A 23,779-nucleotide genomic window follows, 5' to 3' on the forward strand; every position below is an offset into this window, starting at 1 on the left:
GAATGCAAGAGTTGTCATTTATAAATGACAATTATTAGTTATAATTTATAACACACCTACAAAAATTCAAAGCCCCCATCCACTCTTAGAATGAAATAAGTTCATAATATGAAATAAATGACTTTCAATAAATTATGTAAAGAAACGCCGTGAATTAAAATTCTTCCCACATTCAAAACTAGACACTTTATTTGAATATATAGGACAGAGATTTTACTAAAGTTATTGCATATGGGCACGTACATGTGAATTATCTAAGAGTCTTTTTCTTGACAGTTTGGCTAACAAAAATTTCAACATAAGACTGTAATCAAATGTTCGAATTTGAAGAAAAAAAAAATCTCATCAGGACTCGGTACTGGGTTTTGTACGACCTTGTGAAATACATTGTGTGATTTTATACCATGGATTAATAAACAATAACGCACACACTAGTGTGTATGTGTGTCTAGTGGGTAGTTATATATGCAGATCTACGATTTATAATTACATAGTGTTTTTTATCAGATGTAGGATCTCGTAAGACGTCAGTACTGTGTGCCGTGGTCTTCAGACGCAGCAAAAAAAGGTTGAACAAGATTTGGTATTTCCCATGCGTGTGGGGAATTGCTATTGCATGCAGACAGCAGGAATATAATATATATGCCGACAATTGTGGCTTGAAAAGATGGCCTTCTAACGTTAATTAGTGATGAAATAAAGGGTAGGTAGTATTTAGCACAACAAATTTGTGGAAAAATGGGGCATGCTAATTTTAATTTGGTTGCTTCCCAAACCACAAACAAAAAAATGAATTATCTACCCACATGTGAATTCAAACCGTCTATCTTTTGAAAGTCGGTTAACCGAAATATACTAAAATCGCGCCGCATGTAATAAGAAAACTAAATTATACAAGTGCATTGGTAAACTTACGCTCTCTCTCGTATACAATAATCCTAATCTTGAATCTATAATGTGTGTGTGTGTGTGTTGTGGGGTGGTTAATTAAATATTGGCGGTGAGGAGGAAAAATTGTTGAGTTGTTTGACTATATTGATGCCCACCGGCTAAAATAGTTAAAATTCGACAGACAATTCATCTTTTCCAACTTCCTAGAAATACACTAATAGTAATTCAACATTCTTTTTCCTGTTTAATTTAATTACAAGTGGGAATATTGAGATAATGTGGTTATGTTACTTTATAAGAAGAAATATTAATCAATGTAGTAGTTGTTTCTTATAATTATAAGTTATATGACCAGAATATATTGTTGTGTTTTTGTGTGTATTTGTTTGTAAGCATTCTTTCCCTATCATCTTTCACTTGTCTCTTTCTCCATGTAAAAATATTCAATAATAATTAAAAATAAAAAACAGAGAGAGAAAGTAAGAGAGAGAGAGAGAGTTTGCATGAACATATATATGACGAGATGTACGCGTTTATTGAAGAATGGATGGTGTGAAAGCGTTTCTGAAATTCGCAGGGAAAAGCGCACAAGCCAGACGCGACTATGAGGTTGTAAATTAGTGTGAAGACCATTTATTTCTCTTATCATTTTTTAGTATCAACTTTTTACCCCAATGTTATTCCTACATAATGCTCAAACTCAAACGATTCTTTTTTAATTAATTAATTTATATATACAAGTTTGCCTCAATAAATATATTAGTTGATACGTGTCCATCTGTCCAAAGACTCATATTGAACTAAAAGTCCAATACGAAGCCCAAGGCCGGTCCAGGTTCAAGGCCGTTTCATCCACTACAACTACTAAAACCTATCATAAGTCCCACATAGATCATGTGTAACATGTATCTGCATCGTGACGTGGACTGAAAAGATGCCCACCAACCAATACGAACTCGTTGAGGACAGTTAAAGAGTAACTACAATAGCAACCCAAGTCGCTGAAAGAGGAAGCATATCGTCTTGAGTGGATAAATTGAGCTTGCAGCAAATCACCACGTGCATCGTGGCTTGATAGGACAGGGGTCCCACGAGAACTATCCCAACGACAAGTATAAATACAGCTGTGGAACACAAGGACAAGCAAGTTACTTTATCTCCTATCACATTCAATACATCATTCTTCACCTCTCTATGAGATATACCGATTCCCACTCTACTCTATAGAAATTATAGCCTCACTTGAACCCACAACTTAATTATATATGCAAAAAATTGACTTTTTAAATGTAAAAGGTGAGATCATCAAATATGTGAATAATTCCTCAAAATTTATAAAAGTCAAAGTTCAAACCTCAAACCAAAACATTCCCAGCGTAAAAGCACACGTTCAACCCTACCCCAAAACTCTCTACCTCCAAATAAAAAATTCCTTTTAACAAAATCTCCCATTGAAAAAGAGTGGCACACACACATCAATATAATATTATAATATACGGCCAAGTCAAAAATTCCTCTGTGATAGCCAAGGGCCCACTCCAAAAAGGCTTCACCGTCCCCCTTGTAAAATTTCTTCTATATATACATTCATTCAAGCATCTCTTCACATTATATTTCATCAACAAAAACTCTTCCTAGTGAGAGAAAAACAAAAAGAAAATATTATATTTCACATAGAATATATATTCATCAAGTTGAATATCAGCAGAAATGGAAACTAGTAGATGCAGCTCAATCAGAAGATGGAGAAGGACTTCTTCTAACCTCATGTTTGTGATCATAGTTTCATTGTTGGTTATATGCTCACAGTTTTGTCCTGCCGATTGTCGAGCCCTTCGTCCACCACCGGAAGACGCCTCGACCACCACTGCCGCCAGAATGGACGGAGGCGGCTCCGACATGACCATGACAACGTCGTTTTTAGTGTCTTCGAACAACTCCAGTATTAGTAGCAGTCGTCTTTCGGTAAGAGGGCTGGCTTTCATTCTGGCCTCTGGACCAAGCAAGAGAGGCCCTGGTCATTAGATATATATTAATCTATATTTCCAAATTTTTCATTTTTTCGATTTTGATTGTACGAGGTTCAGTGATCATTTGTTTACGCGTAGAAGTTTTTTTCTCGTTTGGTTTTTTTCCTTTTAGAGGACATCAAATATACTCATATAATGTAAAGTGTTATTACTTATTAACAAAGAAGAAAGATATTCTTGATTTCATTCATTTTCGTGTTGGTTGTTTGATTTTTGGTGGATCTAAGATCAATTTTATATGGAGCCAATTTAAATTCATTTTCTTCAAGAAAATTTCATACAAATGCAACTCAAGAACATGCTAAAGTTTTCGTAATTTTCATTTATTTATTATTTTTTTGGAAGGAGTCCTAGAATTTTAATTGAACACTTACCAAACACCTTGTTTTCTCAAAGCAAATCTTGAAAAGGTAAACTTTAATAAAGAATTAAAAAGGCTATAGTTCTTGTTGTTATTTGACCTGGATTCTTGAAGATACGACCGGGCTCTCATTGACTCGTTAGTTGTATATTACTCGTCACTTAGGTGGTTGAACAAATATTACGTAGTCGAACTTGAATCGAACTCGATTTTGTATCCTTCTAAATGGCTGATTTGAAACCAGACTATATTTTGGATTTTGTTCATACTTGACAAGGTTGAAATTAATAGTTCCCCCCATCCATCCTCTACTAGAGTGGTTGAGGTTTTCAAAACTGGATGGCTGCCTGTGACATGAACAAAATGGTAGGAGAGTCGACAGTTTTTTTTTTCTAATTAAAAACATTTTTTTATGACAGTCAACATAGTATCTTCAAAGAAATAGAATAATGTAAAACTATAAAATCACAAGTCAACTTAATAAAATTCAAGAATGAAGTTGGTATAGTGCTTGACTTTTAAGAATTGTGGAAAAACACTGCTATCTTGTGACTTCCTGTTATGCCCGTCCGTAAGATTCCACACCATCGATCTATACATAATAACACACACATCCATGTGCATGTGTGCCTAGTCGGTAGATAGTTATTTGTATAGATCTATGGTGCAAAATTATGCGGTATTTTTCACCGGCCAATTTGAGCCAGCACTTTCGTGTCATCAACAACCAGTTCTCAACGTAGCGAGCAAGATTCTTCGGCAGATTTCACTTATATATCAACACAAGATTTCAATATCTATAGTTTCCTTTAAAGAATAGCTTTACCAAATACCGATTACTTCTACAGTCGACATAATGCAAAATTAGGTAATCCGATCATTCATCTCTCCCCCAACGAATAAGACAAACATGCTAAGCTGCAAAGCTTCTTCCCAAAATCGGCCAAGGCATATGACAAAATACATTTTCCTGCTTCTAAAGTTTCGCAGCTACAGTTATGGCTTCTAATAATCGATTCTGCCAAAAACTACTTGATATGAATCTCCACCGGTTAACGAGCACATAACATTGAAACTACAAGCAAGCCACTATATGTAACTGTCATATTCCAAGTTCATCCTACTCCTACATTTCACAACTAGGTCGAATTTTTGGACGAACACGGTTCAGAAAGAGCCAATTCATCGACCAATCGGTGAAGAAAGGCTGGGTACAATTCACCTCATTCAAAGCAGAATAATCCAGTAACTAGGGTTGTCTACTCATATCACAAAAGCATTTAGCTAAGGGAGAGAAAATTCAATGAGATGCAGCAAACGCAAATCCAAGAAATAATTACCAAATACCAAATAAGGAAATGTGATAAGATCTAATTAAACTAATATATTTAGCATCAAGATGTTCTGACATGATAATAATAGTAATACTCAGTAGATCCCAAACACGATTAAAAAACTTCCGAAAGAGATTCCACTAACAAAGATTACAAAAATTAAAAGAGGGGAAATTGGCAAATAGTATTTTAGGGTTACTCATTCCTCATCGGCAACGGACTCGGTTTTCTCGCTGTGCGGCGGTGCGGTGGACCCAGCATCCTCCTCCTCGGGCTTAATCGGCTCATCATTCACCGCCGGTGTCGCCGGAGCAGACACCGTCTCTCCAGATCTAGCCTTCACCGTATCCAGCATCCGCTTGCTGATCTCCTTGGAATAGACCTGCAGAATCTCGATCCCCTCTTCGTCGGTGGTCGCCGCCTTCCCGGCCTCTAGGAACGCCTCCTCCTCGATGACCTTGGCGGCATCGACGGCTTCGTCGCGGGAAACGGTGCCGTATCGCTTGGACAGAATGGAGGGGGACGATAGGGTTTCGACGAGGCGGTTCCTCACGGCGTCGCGCGTGCGCTCGGTCGGTGGCCAAATGCTGAAGGAGACGTTGGGGTATTTCTCAGCGGCGGCGGCGGCGGAGGCGGTGGTGGTGTTTGAGGTCTCGGATTGAGGGGCTGACTGCTCGATTTCGGCCATGGCGGTGGCTGAAGGGGGGAGATCTTGGGTTTGAGGAATTTGTTTTGCGGATTCAATGTTGTCTGACATTTTTAAGCGTTTTTCTTTTTTCTTCCTTTTTTTAACTGTGGAGTAAAAAATGAAAAAGTAATTAAATAATAAAGAGTAATATTTAATGTGAAGTTAAAACACAAAAGTGAAACGGGTCAATGGGTGTGGGTGGGGGACTAGAAAAAACGGTTGTGGGCTTGGCCCATATTTTAGGTGATTAAAACGACCCTCCACCTAAGAAAGATTGAGACCTTTGACGGTGGTATTTTATTAATTATTATTCATTTATTTTTTTTATTTTTATTTTGAAAATATTATTCATTTATTACTCCTAATTAAATTTGTATCAAGATTATTATTATTTAGTTTTTTAAATAATTCCAACATTGTTGTACCAATAAATAATTTTGTATTATTCATATTCTTATGAGTTATGTGTTTATATTGTGTTATTAAATATTTTATGCAAATGATGAAAATCAAATAAATTCTGAAATTCCATAAGTATTACAAACTTCGACAGAAAATTTATGAATATTGGTAGCGAAGTTTCATGTATTAACTGAAAATTGATACTGTAGTGAGCTTTTGAATATTGGGTATTTAAAAAAAATGGTCGCGAACTTTTTGAAGTTGATTGGAAAGTGATATCAAACTTGTGAAATTGACTGAAATTTGATAGTGAACTTAAAAATTTGGCAATGAAAATTTGAAAATTCGATAAAACGCCCTTTATGTTCAATGAATGCGCCAAAACATCTCTCTTCGTGCTCAACTAATGTGTCGCAACATTTTATAAACACGTTTATATTGTTTTCATAGATTTTTAGCTAATAAAAAAATGGGGTATAAAACTTTTACTAGAAAAAAAGAAGTTGAATGTAATAAGTTGAAACATGAAGGATGTAGGTGCAAATATCAAGGTTTCAAAACAAAATCAAATAGTGAACTTTAAAAATTTAGCGATGAAAAATAGAAAATCGACAACGCACCGTTGGTGATTAAATAATGCGCCGAAACATCACCCTCTGTGTTCAAAAAATGCGCAAATACATCACCCGTCATGATCGAAGAATGCGCCGCAATATTTTATAGACACGCGCACATTGTTTTCATAGATTTTTTAGCTAAAATAAAAATTTAGGGCATTTTTGCAAATAAAAGTGCGAAAAAACTTATATTTAAAAAAAAAAGGGAAGTTGAATGCAATAAGTTGAAACATGAAGGAGTCAAGTGCAAATATCAAGGTTTCAAAAACAAAATCAAATACCTGTGTACAAGGACGCCGTCTGAACCTGTGACATCTTCTTTCTCGCTCTCTCTGCACAGGCAGACTACCGGCGTGAGTTCGTACATGCAAACGGCGATTTGCGAAAATGACGCCGTTAACATCCGCCGAGTTAAACTACCTCATTTTCCGTCACCTTAACGAATCCGGTATCCCTCTTTCTTTCTCTGCATTTTGCATTCTATTTTACTGTTGGTATGAATTCTTTTGCAGAAGTTTTAATTTTGCGATTAGGATTTATGAACGGAACTTGAATTTCTAGGTTTAAATTTTAAAAGAGGGCTTTTTTATTTAATTGTACTTTTGGAGTTGTCATTTTAGATTATATCGGACTATTAATTCAATTTTAAGATCGTCTTTATGATTTTGGCAGTGAGTAGGGGAATTCATCTTCTCCAATTTCAATTAACATGTTTTATTTATTTATTTAAAAAAAATTGGTATTTTGATGATTTTTCTAGGAATTTTCTGCTTGATCATTTCTTCAATGCCAGAAGGTGGTGTGACACAGACACACAGTTATGTTGCATTTAAAACCTTGAAATTTATGAACACTTATTTTTACTTAGCAATTTTAAGAGTCTGGTGAATGTTCTATCGGTTATCGTGTGCACTTTGAGAATCATTTTATTCCTTATGTGAGTGAGATTCAAATTAAATGGCCAATTAGTTTTTAGTTATTCTTGGATATGAGATTTAATTAGCTGTAAAGATATCAGTTCTTAGGGTTCTGTATTATGCAACCTATTTTCCGGGCAGGCTAATCGATATTTTAATGCAATTATCTGAAAGATTTGAAATTCATGCACATGCCGACAAAACCTTTTTCACGTTCGAATTCCCGGACCATTTAATGCTGTAGAGTGCGGTAAAGTAAAATTCTATTTTCGTCGGTTTGTCGTATCGATGGGATAGAGTTCCTTTGTTATTGTGGTGGTGTGGTGTTTGTGCCCTTAATTTCTATAATTGGTTTTCAGGGTACACACATTCAGCTTTCGCATTCGAATACGAGGCAGGAATTAGCGAAGGTGCCATTGATGGAAATGCTGTTCCACCTGGTGCTCTTGTTACATTTATTCAAAAAGGAATTGAGTATCTTGGAAAAGAAACGAAGCCGAATAACGTAAGAATGTCACGAGTGAGATTGAGTTTATTTTTCTCCTTTTTTGTGCATGTTTGAGAATTTTGTAGTGATGCTTAATTGCCGAATCCCTCCAGAGTGATCTGGGTGCAAATGGAAACTTCCAGTTTCGGCATCCTATTGAACTTATACTAAAAGACGTAAATGAACCTCAAAACATCGTAAACGATAAAAAGGAAAGTATTCAGAAGGATAACTCCAAGGGAAAGGAGAAAGTAGATGCTGAAAATGGCGAGGGAAGCGACCACGGACTCGCAGCGGAAAGAGAAAACGAACCCTATAGAGAGACGATAGAGATAGAAAAGAAAATAGCAAATGGAAAAGAGAAGGAAAATCCATTTGACGACATAAGTGACGCTAATCATAACGAAGATGAGATTAACGGCAGACTTGAGGAGAATGAAGCTGATAGAGGTGAGGAGAATTTCACTTACTTTCTATTTTAAAAATAATAATGCATGTGTATTGTCTAAAGTTCGGTTATTGTTTTAATGCTCATTAATCATTAATGGTGTTATAATAGAGCCACTGCCGATGGATATTTGCGCAAGTATAGCTTCATCTAGCAGTGCAATCCCGAACGTTGATGTTACTGTGTTGCGAGGCCACACTTCCGAGGTTTGATGAATTAATTATTTCATTGATGTTTTTTTAAGACATGAATGTAAAGATGCTAACTCTCCTGTGTTCTTCACAGGTTTTTACATGCGCATGGAACCCTGCCGGTTCACTTCTTGCTTCTGGGTAAGCATACTCTCTAAACTTCTTCTAATATATTTATTATAACCAACTCTACAATTAACATGTTTAAGCCTTCTCTCTAGCAATATACGATGCACGTGACAGCAGTACTAATGAACTTGTTCCTATTTTTCTTCAGGGCCGGAGATTCGACTGCCCGAATTTGGACCGTGGATAAGCCATCCGTCCCCAATATGCAAAATGGACCTTCAAATGTCGTATTGAGGCATTTTATGGAAACACCAAACGGCGAAAGCAAGGATGTGACTACACTTGATTGGAATGTGAGGGCTCTTTCGTATTTTTAGGTTTTTTCATATCGTTTCTTTGTACGAATATCGAGTGCGATGTTTAATCATTCAAAGTGCTGTCTAATAAGATTTTACAAAACTCATTTTACCCCCTCTTACTATAACATGCTTTCTTACATAGGTTGAGGGAACACTACTTGCTACAGGTTCGAACGATGGTCGAGTCAGGATGTGGAATGAACGTGGTAAGACATGTTTCTCATATGGTCGACATAACACGAACGTTAGTCTAATAGATTAGACTTTTGATATATATATATGTATACTTTCATGTCGTTTTATTACAGGGGATTTCATTACTAGTTTGAATGAGCATAATGGGCCGGTTTTCTCTTTAAAATGGAACAAGAAAGGGGATTTTCTTCTGAGTGGGAGTAGGGACAGAACTGTAATTGTATGGGATGTTAAGACGTCAGAACGTAAACAACACTTCAAGTTTCACTCAGGTGCTTTTAACTGTCTTTTTCTTTATTGCATATACTTGATTTGTTCTCATTATATATATTAGCTAACTTTTTTTGTGTCCCAGCTACTGTCCTTGATGTCGATTGGAGAAGCAATTTCTCTTTCGCAACATGCTCGAGTGATAGCATGATATATGTTTGTAAAGTTGGAGTAAACCATCCATTGAAAACTTTTGCAGGGCATCAGGTTTGTTTGAGCTACACACATTCTCGACATAACGAAACTATTTTTTTTTAATCTTGTTTGTGTGCTTCTTATGGTAGTTTTTTTATTTAGCTATCGCATTCTTGACATAGAAAATTTGAATGCTTCTTCAGGGTGAAGTTAATGCTATAAAATGGGATCCCACTGGCTCCCTTCTAGCCTCGTGCTCTGATGATTTTACGGCAAAGGTTAGAGGCGTCTTTTGTGTACATTGAGTTCTTCGTCGTCTTATTGATATAATTGACAATTGACAATTTCACTTTCATCTTGTTTATTTCTAGTTTAATACATCAAGTATGTAATATGTTTACTATGGTGCAGATATGGACCATGAAAGAGGACAACTGCTTGATTAACCTAAACGAACATACCAAAGTACGATGCTAATACTGTATATGTCTATTGCTGTACTTTTATTTGATAAATAGGTAAATCATTGTTTTTTTGGAATGCATATTCTCTTTGTAGGAGATATACACTGTCAGATGGAGTCCAACAGGGACTGGGACCGATAACCCTAATCGTCAACTCGTACTGGCAAGGTGATTTTTCTGTAATTTAAATAAATGACTAATTTCGTATCTTTGAATTTATTTCGGCTCACTTTCTCCTTTTCCATTTCTCAGTGCTTCCTTCGATTCAACCATAAAGCTGTGGGATGTGGAAGCTGGGCGTATTCTCGATACATTATATGGGCACAGGTATCGACAAGAAAGAAAACGGCTCATTAAACCATTAAAATAATCTTGTTTAAACTGCAACAATGATTTGGTAGATTTTCCTGAGTGTTTTTTTTGTTTATTTTCTAACTTGTGTTTTCGAACAAATGAAATACAGGGATGCGGTTTATTCTGTTGCGTTTAGTCCAAACGGGGAATATTTGGCTAGTGGATCACTGGATAAATGTGTGCACGTTTGGTCGGTGAAGGAAGCCAGAATCGTGAAAAGTTACCGCGGAGAAGATGGCATCTTTGAAGTTTGTTGGAACAATAAAGGCGACAAGATTGCTGCTTGTTTCGCAAACAATTTGGTTTGCGTCTTCGATTTTCATTTATAGAAGTTTAAGACTGGGAGATTCTTTGATATACAAATACAATGGTGCCTGAAAAATAATCTTGATTTTTTTTGGAGATACATACAATAGGGTTTTGTTGTTGTAGCTAGCTTAAATGTACACCTTTGTTATTGGCCCTCTCTGTTGTATACACAAGGTTTCAGTTTGAGAAAAAAAAAAAAAAAAGAAGTCTACCAAAGTTTGTAAGCTATATTTATATTTTGTGTACTGTATTTACGTATTTTCTAATATACTAATTGGGTGTTTTTAACTTTTTACTGTGGATATTATATTTATAGTGCAAATTACGGCCATCCCTGATTTATGGTCAAATTAGGAAAATCCCCTTTTTGTTTGGGTAATTATAGCGACCCCTCAACTATGTATTATCTTATGAAAATACCTCTTCGAGGTAAATTTAGTTAAATCGGTAAAACGAAGCGACATTTTGGTACGCCAACATTTCATAATGTTTACCAAATTTAATATATGATTTGGTTCGGTAATGATGATGCTAATTACTTAGATCACCTGGGGTAGTGTAGAAAATGAACTGGGAGAGCAAAGCGGATCAGTAGGTTGACAACTTGATGATCCTGAGGTACCTGCGATCATAGTACACGTGAACTAGGCCGGGGTTGATCCGGCGGAAACCCCTCCGACGCTCAAGTCAGACGTGCTCATAGTATAAAATGGTCCAGAGAATACGTGTTGTAGTATTGCTCAATTAATAGGACGTACCTGAAAGAATGAGTTCAAACATTTATTTATAGCTTAGTTGAGATTGTCGGGCTCAAACCTTACTTGAAGATGATTGGGCATCGGTGATAGTGGTCTTCGATATTGGGCTCGTGGCCCAGTAAGTAAATAATTTGTAGGCCCGTTGGGTTGGACCAATTAGGCATATCAGGTAAATAACTGAATTACATAAACTTTACATAAAAATATTTAGGAGGGAGTGGCTATAATTACCCAAATAAGGGGGAGTTTCGTAATTTGGTCCTACCTAGGGGTGACCATAATTTGCCCTGAAGTGACATATTATAACAAATATAATTGGAAGGTGATTTTAATTCTGGAGATATTTAGTAACTCGGTGTTATTACCTCAAATTTGATTTCGCTAATTTTTTACTAATCGAGCAAAATCACAAGAAAATGTATGCTATAGCTAACGTTTTTTGCATAAAATTAGCCGAAATGGTCATACTATTTTTTAATAGTTTTTAACTCACAAATAAATATATACTATATAGTTTGCATTTTCTTTTTCTTTTTTTGTCTTTTTACCCAACAATTTGAACTTACTTTGAAGCAATTTTCTCAATTCAATCCCACTCCATTAACAACAATACAAGTAATGTAAAAGCTTAATACCATTAATAATATATCAACTTGATAAAATTTTCAAGTATGTCAACATATATCATAATCAAGAAGAAGAGAACAAAAAAAACTTCCTAAAGGTAAAAACATATATTGTAGCCTATCTATGTTAGTAATTGACTAATCTACCCTTCCGACGAAGCTGGTAGCAGAAAAAACCCCATACAGATTCAACGAAGAACACAAGCAGAGAGGCGTTGATCTTTTTCGTACGCCACCACTTTATGTACATTTCCCCTTCGATTCCAATTCGTGCGCTAGTTACAATCTTTAGTGATATCGAAAAAAGACTCGGGTATTTCCGATGGTGGGGTCAGTTCCGATACGCATTTGAACTGTTACAGAAAAATAAAGTTAAAAATCAGAGTTAGTATACAATATGAAATAAGTTAGCATCAAATGAAATGAAAACGTGTGAGGCGGTGGATATACGAACCTTGTGTTGCTTGTATTTGTCCCTCACGGCTACCAAAGCTCCACTTCTTTTCTTCGATTGCAAGTCGTGCAGAATGCACACGCATTCTTTTAGATCCGCAGCTTTGTATCCCGATTGGTTTTCTAGAGCCAAACTCTGTTTTTTTTTAAATAAAAACACGAATTATTTACTCAGCTCAAGAAAGACAATTGCAAATATTAATAAAACATTTAACGAGAGCAGTTTTTACCCAAGGATGTAGCTTAGGTTGAAGCGTAAATCTCGATAAGAACATCACCGATGCAGCCACCACAGACGGTAAAAATTTCACACACCCATAATCGAGCAGACTTAGTTCTGCTAAGTAGTAGCCCAAGAACTCCAATTGCAAACTCGAATCCTGCATTAAGACAAGTATACAACATACATGAGAATGAATCACTTAATATAAATTGTCGTAAAGAAACAAAGATAATCGTGTAACCTAAGCAATAAGCTTACCTCAAAATCTTCTTGAGCAATTCTGGTGAATTTTCTGCAAGACGAAACAAAAAACGAACGAGCAGACTTTTAGCCAAACGGGATTCTTATGATATTACAAGAAATCAAAACAGCAAATCTACGGTGATAGATTCCTACCTGAGAAACGTCTTCACCGTTGGATTCCCCATTTCGAATCTGAGGGATTTAAGCACGTGAGCCTCCATATCGACCACATCTTCCTTGGTGTACGTGTTATCGGTTATGTAGCAAAAATCTTCAACGTGTGGAGGACTAATCTCCTCGTATTTCCTATACACAAAAACCCAATATCAGCAAAATTATGGTATACTAAAATGATTGCTCGAGAGTGGGATTTTTTTCAAGGCGAAAAATTATGTTTCTTACGAGGCGATGAGCATCGAAGAAACGCCAAGAAGCTGAAGCTTTTGCCGACTAATAACATTCATAGACAAGAATCTATCGATGTACGAAACAGTTAGATACAACGTATCCGATAGAAGCTTGTACTCCTCCGCCACCTCAACCAACCAATCCACCAACACCCCTCTCATGTTTGCAGTTACATCTTTCTGAATTTTCTCTAAATAATCAGACATCGGCCTTCTCTTAGCTTCCATCTGGATTCCAAAATTCAGATTGATTAAAATAAATCCCAACTATAAATTCAATTTTTTTTAAGTGGGGGTTTGATTAAATCAGCCAAAAAGATAGCTTTTTTTAGAACAATGAAACCCTAATACATGAACAAATAAGCAAAATCAACCCGATTTTCGAAGAATCTGAATCACCAAACAAAACCCACCAATCAAATCCAAAAACCCAACAAATCAAACAAAGTTTAAAGGAAAGAAAAATGAAATTGCAATGAACACCAACCTCCATTGTATGAAGATATTCATAGATATCAGAAACATAGGCTCCACACATCTGGGGATCGTCGCATTTCGCAACCGAATCAATTGCAGGATCAATTACCACCTTCAAACCCTTGGTTTCAGTGGGACCCACTTTCGATTTCTTCACATTCCTCTTGGGCTTACTCTTCAGCTTCTCACTCTCAACACTAAGCTTCTGTTTCTTGCTCAAACCCCCATCTTGTGAAGGAAGCACGTTCTGAATCTCGCCCAGAACAACCCTCTTCCTCTTGTTCTGATCGGAATCCGCCATAGCCTCCGCCGCTCTCTTCTTCGCCGCCAAACGGGTGACCCTCATGCAGTTTCCTTGGTCCGCCATTGGAGATCGAGAGTGCTCGAAAATGGAGAATCCAAGATAGAACTGCACAGAGATAGACGGAGAGGGAGAGCGAGTGGGTTGTTTGTGAGAGAGAGGAGATGGGTTTTGAGTTTATAATAAGCTGAAAATGGTGTGGTGAGTACCGCCATTAACATTTAGCAGAGGTGTTTGAAATTTTTTTGGGGTGAGCGCGCAGACGCTGAAAAGAAAAAACTTTGAACCAAAATTGAAAAAAAAATTAAAGGGTTTTCTTAATTTGGTTTTGAGGTGCCCAAATTTTGAGTTTTGACCCGGGCAGGCAAGCTGTAAAAAAGTTTTGAAATTGGAAAATGTTTTCAAGATTTCATTTTTCCCGGTTTATTTTTTATGTTTCTTTTCTTTTGGGTATTTGGAGCGGGCGGGATTCTTATTTGGTAACCACACTTTAATTTAGGGTTTTCAATTTGAAATAACAAAAATTAAAAATAAAAAAAGATTTTTTAATTATTTTCGATAATAATATTTCAGCAACTATTCAATGTAGGGGTAGAAAAATCGTATGGATTGGATCAAATTTAGTACTCTCGGATAAATTTTAATTTTTTTTCGAAAGTGGAAAACTAATTTCAATTATGTTATCGAATAAATTGAAATATTGAAATGTCGAAAATTATAATGACAAAACTTGTTCCTTAATTGAAAATTCAAATTTCTTTAATCCACATATATTATTAAATACGATTTTCAAAAGAAAATGAATTAGAATTTTAAAATTTTAAAATATGATTGAATACATTTTATATATTCAATAGAAACTTCAAAAATCAGATTTTTTAAGTTCATAATTGAAATTATTGTTCAAAATTTGAAAATTTTGGATTAAAATCGGTCAAAATCGAAAATCTCATTCCAAATTTGATCCCTTATTATACTAGCAGAAAATAACGCTTTTTTATAAATCGTAGTTGCTCTCAAATTTATTGGTTTAATTTATTAAATTTAAAATGGACATGTAATCCCATGCTAATAACTGCATGCTTTTAAATTTCTAATTGTCTGTATACATAATCAGCCACTGTATACAAATCAAGAATCAACATATATTTTCACCAACAAGTCGACCATGTTTGTCAAGTATCTCCTCGACATTCTTGAGCTTGCGAAGTGCTTCTTTAATGGAGATACGAGCATCAGCTGACTCAGCAGCACAAGACAAACCAATACCAACGACCGTAGTCAGGCATTCTCGCCAGCTTTCGAGCTTACTGCAATCCCTGCCATCTTCTTCTTCCTCCTCCCAATAATCGTTCATCTCCTCAACTAGGCCGATTTCTAGAACCTTCTCCACATCAGTCTGATATTGATTTTCCACCCAACTCTTTAGTGTTAAACCTTCTGTAAAGATCTCACATGTGGGACTCTTCCCCGCAAACAGCTCTAGCAGAAGAATCCCATAGCTATACACATCTCCAGCGGTCGATGGTCTTTCTCCGTATCCATATTCTACCAACATTAATAATAATAATAATAATAATTTCAAGAAATGTATCATTATATTATACATATATGTAGTTGATTGCAAATGAGTTGTTGTAAGTGGAGCTAACCTGGAGGTATGTAGCCGATAGAACCCCTGAGAGTGTGCGTATAACTGAGAGAAATCTGGTTGTTGTCTGTATCCAACAATAACTTGGCAAGACCGAAATCTGCAACCTTCGGAGTCATGTCTGAATCCAGCAAAACATTACTCGGCTTCAAATCACAATGCACAATCGGAACTTCCGTTTCGTTATGCAAATAGTCGATCGCCGATGCAATTCCTATTGCACATTTTACTCTGTCCAAAGCATTCATTCCAATCGTCCCATTTGCATGCTTTCTTTTCCCAGTTATCCAATCATCCAAACTCCCGTTGCTCATAAACTCGAACACCAACGCAAGAAACTCCTCCTTCTTCGAGTCTATACTCGAACACACAGTAACGAGTTTCACAAGATTTCGATGCCTTACATTTCTCAAAGCTGCACACTCTGCTAGAAAAGTCTTTCGTGGTTTAGCTACCGCATTATTAAGGACCTTGACCGCCATAGTCACTCCTTGCACAACTCCTCTGTAAACAAGCCCAAAACTTCCATGCCCGATAAGATTTTCGTCACTGAAATTACCAGTTGCAACACGGAGCTCGTCGTAAGAAATCATTTGAGGTTGTCCCTTTACAGATTGATGATCAAACGGTCCCTTCTTGGTCATCTTTTTTCCTTTTCGAATGTACCATATCAAGCCAACCGCGAAACAAATAGACACTAATGCAGCAACACTTATTAGGATATAAGTAAAGGTGGATTTCCTCCTTCGACCGGGAATTTCACAGGACAAACCCGAGCAGAGTCTCTTATTGTTATCGAAGTGAACTTTCGAAAGATCTTTGAAAATTCCACCACTCGGGATCTGTCCTTCCAAGTTATTGAAAGAGAGATTCAAGAATTGCAGCGACTGCAAGTTCTGGAGGTTTGATGGTACTTTTCCGGTGAGCTGGTTTCTCGAAAGGTCCAGAGTTTCCAATCCTTTGACAGATGCTAAAGTGTCGGGAATTGGACCAGACAACATGTTTCTAGCAAGCGACAGTTGCTCCAAACTCTGACACATCCCAATTGAGTTTGGAATATTCCCTGATAACATGTTGTCGGAAATGTTGACCACTGCAACTTTTTCTAGTGACCCGATTTCTACAGGTATAGAACCGGTGAGTTGATTACGAGATAGATTAAGGAATGAACTTAATCCAGGGAGATTGAGGATTTCTACTGGTATACTTCCATTCAGCATGTTATCAGACAAGTCCATGGATATCAAGTTTTGGAGGTTCCCAAAAGTGCTGGGTATACTTCCGACAAACTTATTCCGGGATAGATCAATCTTGGTTAGGAATTGGAGATTGCCTAAAGAATCAGGGATTTTTCCAGATAGATTATTATCAGCTAATCCCAAAACCCTCAATTCTTTTAACAGCCCGATTTGAGGTGGAACTTCACCAGAAATAAAAGTACTATAGCTCATATTCAATAAATCCAAGCTCCTAAGCTCACCAATTGAAGGTGGAATAGTACCATATATATTATTCCCACCCATGTACAATTTTGTGAGAACTTTGGAAAGATTGCCTATGGAATTGGGGATTTCGCCCTCGAAAAGGTTGTAATCGAAAGTGAGGAAGTTCAATCGGGTGCTGTTTGACAAAAGCTCGAGAAAATCGAAGTTTCCGACGATGCGATTGAATCCTATGTTATACATTTCTAGATTTGGGAGGTTTCCAAGGCCTGGGGGTATACTCCCATGCAAAAGGTTATGGGCGATTCGAATTATCTGTATGTTTGTGAGGTTGTGCAGAGATGAAGGGATAGTACCTGTGAATTTATTGAAGCAGAAATTGAACCCTAGGAGATTGGGCAACGTGGTTGCGATGTCTGGAGGGAGTTCGCCCCAAAAATTGTTGGAAGCTAAAGCGACGTACACCAAGGAGGACATGTTGTACATCGACGGCGGAACCCTACCGGAGAAATTGTTGATGGTGAGATCGAGGAATTTCAAATTCGAAAGCCGCCACAAATCGTCGGGAATTGTACCCGGCCCTAAATTGTTGGTGCCTAGGTTTAAATCGACGAGGGAAGAAATGTTGGTGAAAGACGGCGGAATGTCACCAGTGAGCTGATTCCCGGCCAAATTTAGGGTTTGAAGCTGCGTGAGTTGGCTGATTTCGTGAGGGATTCTTCCCCAAATCCGATTCTGCATCAATTCCAGCGTGGTGAGATCTCTACACCGGCTTATTGTCGGAGGTATTTCTCCGTTGATGCTGTTGAAACTGAGGTTTAAAGTTGTGAGACGAGAGAGACCGCCGATCTGGTCGGGGATTATTCCGGTGAGCTGATTGTTCTGCAAGTGGAGTGATCGGAGGGAGGAGAGGTTACCTAAGTAAGGGCTAATCGAACCGGCCATTCTGAGACCGGAGAGATCGAGACCGGTGACTCGTTGCTCGGTGCAGGAAACACCGGACCAGTTGCAGGGAGAGAGATTTTGTTGGTCCCATGTTGAGAGAGGGTTATTGGGAATTTCGACGAGGAATTGTGACTTTAATGAAAGCAATGCTTCCTTGTCGGTGGTGATGCTTAATGCTGGGGAAGAAGAAAACGGCGGCGGCGGCGGCGGCTGAGAAGTAACGAGAACAAGAAGAATAGTGAAGAACTGGATAATATTAATGGCGGAGTTGCCAAAAGAAGAAGAACCCATCTTCTTCCCTGCAATAACTCTGAATTAAGATTTTACATTTATATACGTGAAAAAGTGAATAGAAAACTACCACGTGGCGTGTTATTATTGGATGCATTAATTCATTGACGAATTCGTTCCCAGTCTTGAAAGCAAACGAGACTTGGGAGTCTACGGAGTAATATTAAATTATTAACGTCTAAATCCATCATTAACTATATATTATATTTAATTTAATTTAATTTATTTAATAAAAAAAATAGAAATCCCAAATTAAAATATTCCGAGTTAATAACCATGCGGATACTATCTGAAAATGTGAATGAACGTCGAATAACCATGCAAAGTTTACATGCACGTGTATTAGTTTCTCTTTAGGGCTTGTTTTAAAGGAGGACTACTAAGATTAATAAAAGTAAAAAATGGGTTTTGTTTCTACGAATTATTATATTTTAAAATAAAATTTGTAATTAAATTATGCAAAGTGAACTGTATTTTTGAAATTGATAACTTCTTTTTACAAGTAACGTGTATTGAATTAGTCACAACTAGGATCACACTATGACATAACATTCACAATTTTCACGTAGGTAGTCAAAAGTCAATTCAATTGCATCACAATTCACAACTCAGAACTACAATTCTTGTTCACATGTTGTAAAATTTCCACCATAACGTAGAGAAAAAAAAAATTATAGCCCTCGTAGCTTTTGTTTCGAGAAACGTACATTTGAAATCGTTTTGGGAGTTATTTTTATTTTATTTTGGGAAAATATATTTTAAAGGAGTAATTTGAGGATTAATGTAATATTTGTTTATAATTTGAAACGAAACAAGATACACTGTAGCAGTTAAATCATGTTTAAAGTTGTTGGAAAAATTATATTTTAGAAGAATTTTAAAAATAAAATGATATTTGTTTTTTTATTCAGTGAAGATATTTTTTACTTAGCAGTCATTTTTTTTCTACCGTAGCAGTCAAATTATATCTGGATGAGAGAAAAGCTTTAGAAATTGTTTTCGAAATTATTATTAAAAAGCTTAACAAACACAAATTTGTTTCCGAGAAAGAATTATAACAATGAAATAGAAACGAAACCAAACACTGCCATAAGAATTTTCTAATAAAGCTATGAGTTTGACAATTTCTTCAAAATACTTATAGCCTCAAATTTCATATGTATAAAGCCATATAAGGGTTGATAAAGTCATGAATTGGACAGTTTGACAAACGGGAACATGTCTTAATTGACATAGAAACTTTTGATGTGATGAAACTAATGACATGGACCGGAGTATCAAAACGTATTCGGAATACATTTATTTTCGATTTTTTCGACTTCTTGTTTGTTTTGAACGGATCAAGATTAATCTTTCATTATTTGAAAAAAAAAAGAAATCCGTTCGAATTCACCCCTAGTTGTTCATGTTAGTTCCGGTGATAGGCCGTGTTCACTTGTTGAAGACACCTCTGCACAAGTCATTGTACGCCGCCCTGTCGAAAAAATACGGCCCTATATATTTTCTTTCCGCAGCTCTGTTAACGACGGCGTCTTTTTCAACATGCCCCGTCTTTTGGTTTAATTTCTTTAATTTACATATGGACTCGAATATGATAAAAATTGTCTGTATATATATATATATAATCTGTGCTTGTATGGGCTTAACTTCATGAATTTACATACTAAGAATCAATATATATAGTTTCCCCATCATCAACAAGTCGACGATGTTTGTCAAGTATCTCCTCGACATTCTTGAGCTTGCGAAGTGCGTCTATAATGGACATACGCGCATCAGCTGACTCAGCAGCACAAGACAAACCAATACCAACGACCGCAGTCAGGCATTCTCGCCAGCTTTCGAGCTTACCGCAATCCCTGCCCTCTTCTTCGTCCTCCCAATAATCATTCATCTCCTCAACTAGATCAAGTTCTAGAACCTTCTCCACATCAGTCGGAAATTGCTTTTCCACCCAACTCTTTAGTGTTAAATCTTCTGTGAAGATCTCACACGTGGGACTTTTCCCGGTGAACAGCTCTAGCAGAAGAATCCCATAGCTATACACATCTCCAGCTGTCGATGGTCTTTCTCCGTATCCATATTCTACCAACATTAATAATAATAATAATAATAATAATTTTCAAGAAATTAGAACATATATAAGAAATTATACATGAAGTTGATGGCAAAATAAATGAGTTGTACATATAGCTAACCTGGAGGTATGTAGCCAATAGAACCCCTGAGAGTGTGTGTACAGCTGATAGAAAATCGGTGGTTGTCCGTATCGTCCAACAATAACTTAGCAAGACCAAAATCTGCAACCTTTGGAGTCATGTCCGAATCCAGTAGAACGTTACTCGGCTTCAAATCACAATGCACGATCGGCACTTCGGTTTCGTTGTGCAAATAGTCGATCGCCGATGCAATTCCTATTGCGTATTTCAGTCGGTCCGAAGCAGTCATTCCAATCCCGTTTGCATGCTTTCTTTTCCCAGTTATCCAATCATCCAAGCTCCCATTGCTCATGAATTCGAATACCAGAGCAAAAAACTCCTCGTTCTTCGAGTTCAAACTCGAACAAGCAGTGACGAGTTTCACAAGATTCCGATGCCTCAAATATCTCAAAGCTCCACACTCTGCTAAAAAGGTCTTTCGTGGTTTCGCTACCGCAGTATTGAGGACCTTCACTGCCATAGTCACTCCTTGCACAACTCCTCTGTAAACAAACCCAAAGCTCCCATGTCCGATAAGGTTTTCCTCGCCGAAATTATCTGTTGCAAAACAGAGCTCCTTGTAAGAAATTATTTGAGGCTTTCTCTCTCCGGATTGATCATCATCAAACAAGTCCTCGATCATCGTCTTTTTGGCTTTTCGAACGTACCATATCAAGCCAATCGCGAAACAAATAGACACTAAAGCAGCAACACTTATTAGGATATAAATGAAGGCGGATTTTCTCCCTCGACGGGGAATTTCACAGGACAAACTCGAGCAGAGTCTTTTGTTGTTATCGAAGTGAAATTTCGAACGATCCTTGAAAATTCCACCACCGGGTATTTCTCCTTCCAAGTTATTGAAAGAGAGATTCAAGAATTGTAGCAACTGCAAGTTCTGGAGGTTCAATGGTATATTTCCGGAGAGTTGGTTTGCGGAAAGATCGAGAGTTTCCAATCCTCTGACAGATCCTAAAGTGTCTGGAATTGGACCAGACAACATGTTTCTAGCAAATGACAGATGCTCCAAACTCTTACACCTCCCAATGGAACTAGGAATACTGCCCGATAACATGTTGTCGCAAATGTTGATCACTGCAATATTTTCTAGCGACCCGATTTCTACAGGTATGGAACCGGTGAGTTGATTTCAAGATAGATTAAGGAAGACACTTAATTTGGGGAGATTGAGAATTTCAATAGGAATACTTCCATTTAGCATGTTATCAGACAAATCAATGGATATAAGGTTTTGGAGGTTCGTAAAAGTGTTGGGTACGCTTCCGACAAACTTATTCCTGGATAAATCAATCTTGATTAGATGTTGGAGATTGCCTAAAGAATTAGGGATTTTTCCAGACAACTTATTACCAGCCAATCCCAAGACCCTCAATTCGTTCAACAGCCCAATCTCTGCCGGAATTTCGCCGGAGATCGAACAATAGCTCATATTCAGTAAATCCAATGCCCTAAGCTCACCGATGGAAGATGGTATAGTACTGTGGATATCATTCCCACCCATGTACAACTTTGTGAGAACTTTGGAAAGATTGCCTATGGAATTGGGGATTTCACCCTCGAAAAGATTGAAATCGAAAGCGAGGAAGTCCAATCGGGTGCTGTTTGTCAAAAGCTCGAGAATATCTAGACCCGAATTTCCGACAATTCTGTTGAATCCTATGTTATAGATTTCTAAATTTGGCAGGTTTCCAAGCCCTGGTGGAATACTCCCATGGAAGAAGTTACGAGCCATTTGAATGGTCTGTATGTTTGTGAGGTTGTGTAGAGATGAAGGAATAGTACCTGTGAATCTATTGAAGCAGAAATTTAACCCTAGAAGATTCGGCAGCGTGATTCCGATATCAGGAGGAAGTTCGCCCCAGAAATTGTTGGAAGCTAAAGCAACGTACACCAAGGCGGACATGTTGTACAGTGACAGCGGAACTCTACCGGAGAGATTGTTGATGGTGAGATCGAGAAGCTTCAAATTCGAAAGGCGCCACAAATCACTGGGAATGGAACCCCCTAAATTGTTCGTGCGTAGGTTTAAATCGACGAGGGAAGAAATGTTGGTTAAGGACGACGGGATTTCACCTGAAAGCTGATTCCCGGCTAAATTCAGGATTTGAAGCTGCATGAGTTGGCTGATTTCGTGAGGGATTCTTCCCCAAATCCGGTTCTGCATCAATTCCAAGGTCATGAGATCTCTGCATCCACTTATAGTCAATGGTATTTTTCCAGTCAGTTGATTGTTCTGCAAGTGGAGTGATCGGAGGGAGGAGAGGTTACCTAAGTAAGGGCTAATCGAACCGGCCATTCTGAGACCGGAGAGATCGAGGCCGGTGACTCGTTGCTCGGTGCAGGAAACACCGGACCAGTTGCAGGGAGAGAGATTTTGTTGGTCCCATGTTGAGAGAGGGTTATTGGGAATTTCGACGAGGAATTGTGACTTTAATGAAAGCAATGCTTCCTTGTCGGTGGTGATGCTTAAAGCTGGTGGGGAAGAAGAAAACGGCGGCGGCGGCGGCGGCGGCGGCTGAGAAGTAACGAGAACAAGAAGAATAGTGAAGAACTGGATTATATTAATGGCGGAGTAGTTGCCAAAAGAAGAAGAACCCATCTTCTTCCCTGTGATAACTCTGAATTAAGATTTTACGATTTATATATACATGAAAAAAGTGAAAAGAAAACTGCCACGTGGCGTGTTATTATTGGATGCATTAATTCATTGACGAATTCGTTCCCAGTCTTGAAAGCAAACGAGACTTGGGAGTCTACGGAGTAATATTAACGGCTAAATCCATCATTAACTATATATTTAATTTAATTTAATTTATTTAATGAAAAAAACAAAAATAGAACTCCCAAATTAAAATGTTCTGAGTTAATAACCATGCAGATACTATCTGAAAATGTGAATGAACGTCGAATAGCCATGCAAAGTTTACATGCACGTGTATTAGTTTCTCTTTATAAGGGCTTGTTTTAAAGGAGGACTGGTAAGGTTAATAAAAATAAAAAATGGGTTTTGTTTCTACGAATTATTATATTTTAAATAAAAATTGTAATTAAATTATGCAAAGTGAATCGTATTTTTGAAATTGATAACTTCTTTTTACAAGTAACGTGTATTGAATTAGTCACAACTAGGATCACTCTATGACATAACATTCACAATTTTCACGTAGGTGGTCTGCAGCTTGGCTACTCACTTAGTCAAAAGTCAAGTCAATTGCATCACAA

At 37.3% G+C, this 23,779-nt stretch overlaps 6 protein-coding genes across 6 annotated transcripts; 1 reads left to right on the top strand and 5 right to left on the bottom strand.

The window, feature by feature from the left end:
* Positions 1-4,646: 4,646 nt before the first annotated feature.
* WPP2 (WPP domain protein 2) lies at positions 4,647-5,463 on the bottom strand. Its single transcript, XM_012982906.2, has one exon. It carries the CDS (start codon positions 5,371-5,373, stop codon positions 4,816-4,818), a length of 558 nt encoding a protein of 185 aa, XP_012838360.1. The 5' UTR covers positions 5,374-5,463; the 3' UTR covers positions 4,647-4,815.
* Positions 5,464-6,606: 1,143 nt separating this feature from the next.
* LOC105951697 (WD40 repeat-containing protein HOS15) lies at positions 6,607-10,749 on the top strand. Its single transcript, XM_012975149.2, has 14 exons — positions 6,607-6,771; positions 7,600-7,745; positions 7,841-8,177; positions 8,287-8,381; positions 8,461-8,507; positions 8,644-8,788; positions 8,937-9,000; positions 9,103-9,261; positions 9,345-9,466; positions 9,598-9,672; positions 9,806-9,859; positions 9,953-10,026; positions 10,111-10,185; positions 10,322-10,749. Exons 1-14 carry the CDS (start codon positions 6,711-6,713, stop codon positions 10,539-10,541), a joined length of 1,674 nt encoding a protein of 557 aa, XP_012830603.2. The 5' UTR covers positions 6,607-6,710; the 3' UTR covers positions 10,542-10,749.
* A 1,147-nt stretch (positions 10,750-11,896) lies between these two features.
* On the bottom strand, positions 11,897-14,297 carry LOC105959253 (putative cyclin-A3-1). The gene is made up of 7 exons (XM_012983312.2): positions 13,719-14,297; positions 13,227-13,459; positions 12,978-13,130; positions 12,840-12,873; positions 12,589-12,738; positions 12,360-12,494; positions 11,897-12,258 (listed from the first exon to the last, which is right to left on the bottom strand). The coding sequence occupies exons 1-7, from the start codon at positions 14,073-14,075 to the stop codon at positions 12,181-12,183; spliced, it is 1,140 nt and encodes a 379-aa protein (XP_012838766.2). The 5' UTR covers positions 14,076-14,297; the 3' UTR covers positions 11,897-12,180.
* A 722-nt stretch (positions 14,298-15,019) lies between these two features.
* Positions 15,020-18,404, bottom strand: LOC105961326 (uncharacterized). Its single transcript, XM_088813011.1, has 2 exons — positions 15,662-18,404; positions 15,020-15,557 (listed from the first exon to the last, which is right to left on the bottom strand). Exons 1-2 carry the CDS (start codon positions 18,336-18,338, stop codon positions 15,148-15,150), a joined length of 3,087 nt encoding a protein of 1,028 aa, XP_088669137.1. The 5' UTR covers positions 18,339-18,404; the 3' UTR covers positions 15,020-15,147.
* Positions 18,405-19,930: 1,526 nt separating this feature from the next.
* On the bottom strand, positions 19,931-23,171 carry LOC105961327 (putative receptor-like protein kinase At3g47110). Its single transcript, XM_088813012.1, has 2 exons — positions 20,537-23,171; positions 19,931-20,423 (listed from the first exon to the last, which is right to left on the bottom strand). The coding sequence occupies exons 1-2, from the start codon at positions 21,609-21,611 to the stop codon at positions 20,002-20,004; spliced, it is 1,497 nt and encodes a 498-aa protein (XP_088669138.1). The 5' UTR covers positions 21,612-23,171; the 3' UTR covers positions 19,931-20,001.
* On the bottom strand, positions 21,687-23,156 carry LOC148765477 (uncharacterized). Its single transcript, XM_088813013.1, has one exon. The coding sequence runs from the start codon at positions 23,154-23,156 to the stop codon at positions 21,687-21,689; it is 1,470 nt and encodes a 489-aa protein (XP_088669139.1).
* Positions 23,172-23,779: the final 608 nt, after the last annotated feature.

Source organism: Erythranthe guttata, chromosome 14, assembly GCF_056151865.1.
Source record: "Erythranthe guttata isolate IM_541 chromosome 14, IM_541, whole genome shotgun sequence".
Taxonomy (NCBI): Eukaryota; Viridiplantae; Streptophyta; class Magnoliopsida; order Lamiales; family Phrymaceae; genus Erythranthe; species Erythranthe guttata.

Excerpts from the sequence above, each read along its gene's own strand:
- LOC105959253 (XM_012983312.2), bottom strand. The coding sequence starts at position 14,075 with ATGGCGGACCAAGGAAACTGCATGAGGGTCACCCGTTTGGCGGCGAAG. Across the intron at positions 12,739-12,839 it reads TTGCTCAAGAAGATTTTGAG|GATTCGAGTTTGCAATTGGA; the intron begins GTAAGCTTATTG and ends GTCTTAATGCAG. Across the intron at positions 12,495-12,588 it reads AACCTAAGCTACATCCTTGG|AGTTTGGCTCTAGAAAACCA; the intron begins GTAAAAACTGCT and ends AAAAAAAAACAG.
- WPP2 (XM_012982906.2), bottom strand. The coding sequence starts at position 5,373 with ATGTCAGACAACATTGAATCCGCAAAACAAATTCCTCAAACCCAAGAT.
- LOC105961327 (XM_088813012.1), bottom strand. The coding sequence starts at position 21,611 with ATGTTATCGGGCAGTATTCCTAGTTCCATTGGGAGGTGTAAGAGTTTG. Across the intron at positions 20,424-20,536 it reads TATTGGCTACATACCTCCAG|AATATGGATACGGAGAAAGA; the intron begins GTTAGCTATATG and ends TAATGTTGGTAG.
- LOC148765477 (XM_088813013.1), bottom strand. The coding sequence starts at position 23,156 with ATGGGTTCTTCTTCTTTTGGCAACTACTCCGCCATTAATATAATCCAG.
- LOC105951697 (XM_012975149.2), top strand. The coding sequence starts at position 6,711 with ATGACGCCGTTAACATCCGCCGAGTTAAACTACCTCATTTTCCGTCAC. Across the intron at positions 6,772-7,599 it reads CCGTCACCTTAACGAATCCG|GGTACACACATTCAGCTTTC; the intron begins GTATCCCTCTTT and ends ATTGGTTTTCAG. Across the intron at positions 10,186-10,321 it reads GATACATTATATGGGCACAG|GGATGCGGTTTATTCTGTTG; the intron begins GTATCGACAAGA and ends AATGAAATACAG.
- LOC105961326 (XM_088813011.1), bottom strand. The coding sequence starts at position 18,338 with ATGGGTTCTTCTTCTTTTGGCAACTCCGCCATTAATATTATCCAGTTC. Across the intron at positions 15,558-15,661 it reads TATCGGCTACATACCTCCAG|AATATGGATACGGAGAAAGA; the intron begins GTTAGCTCCACT and ends TAATGTTGGTAG.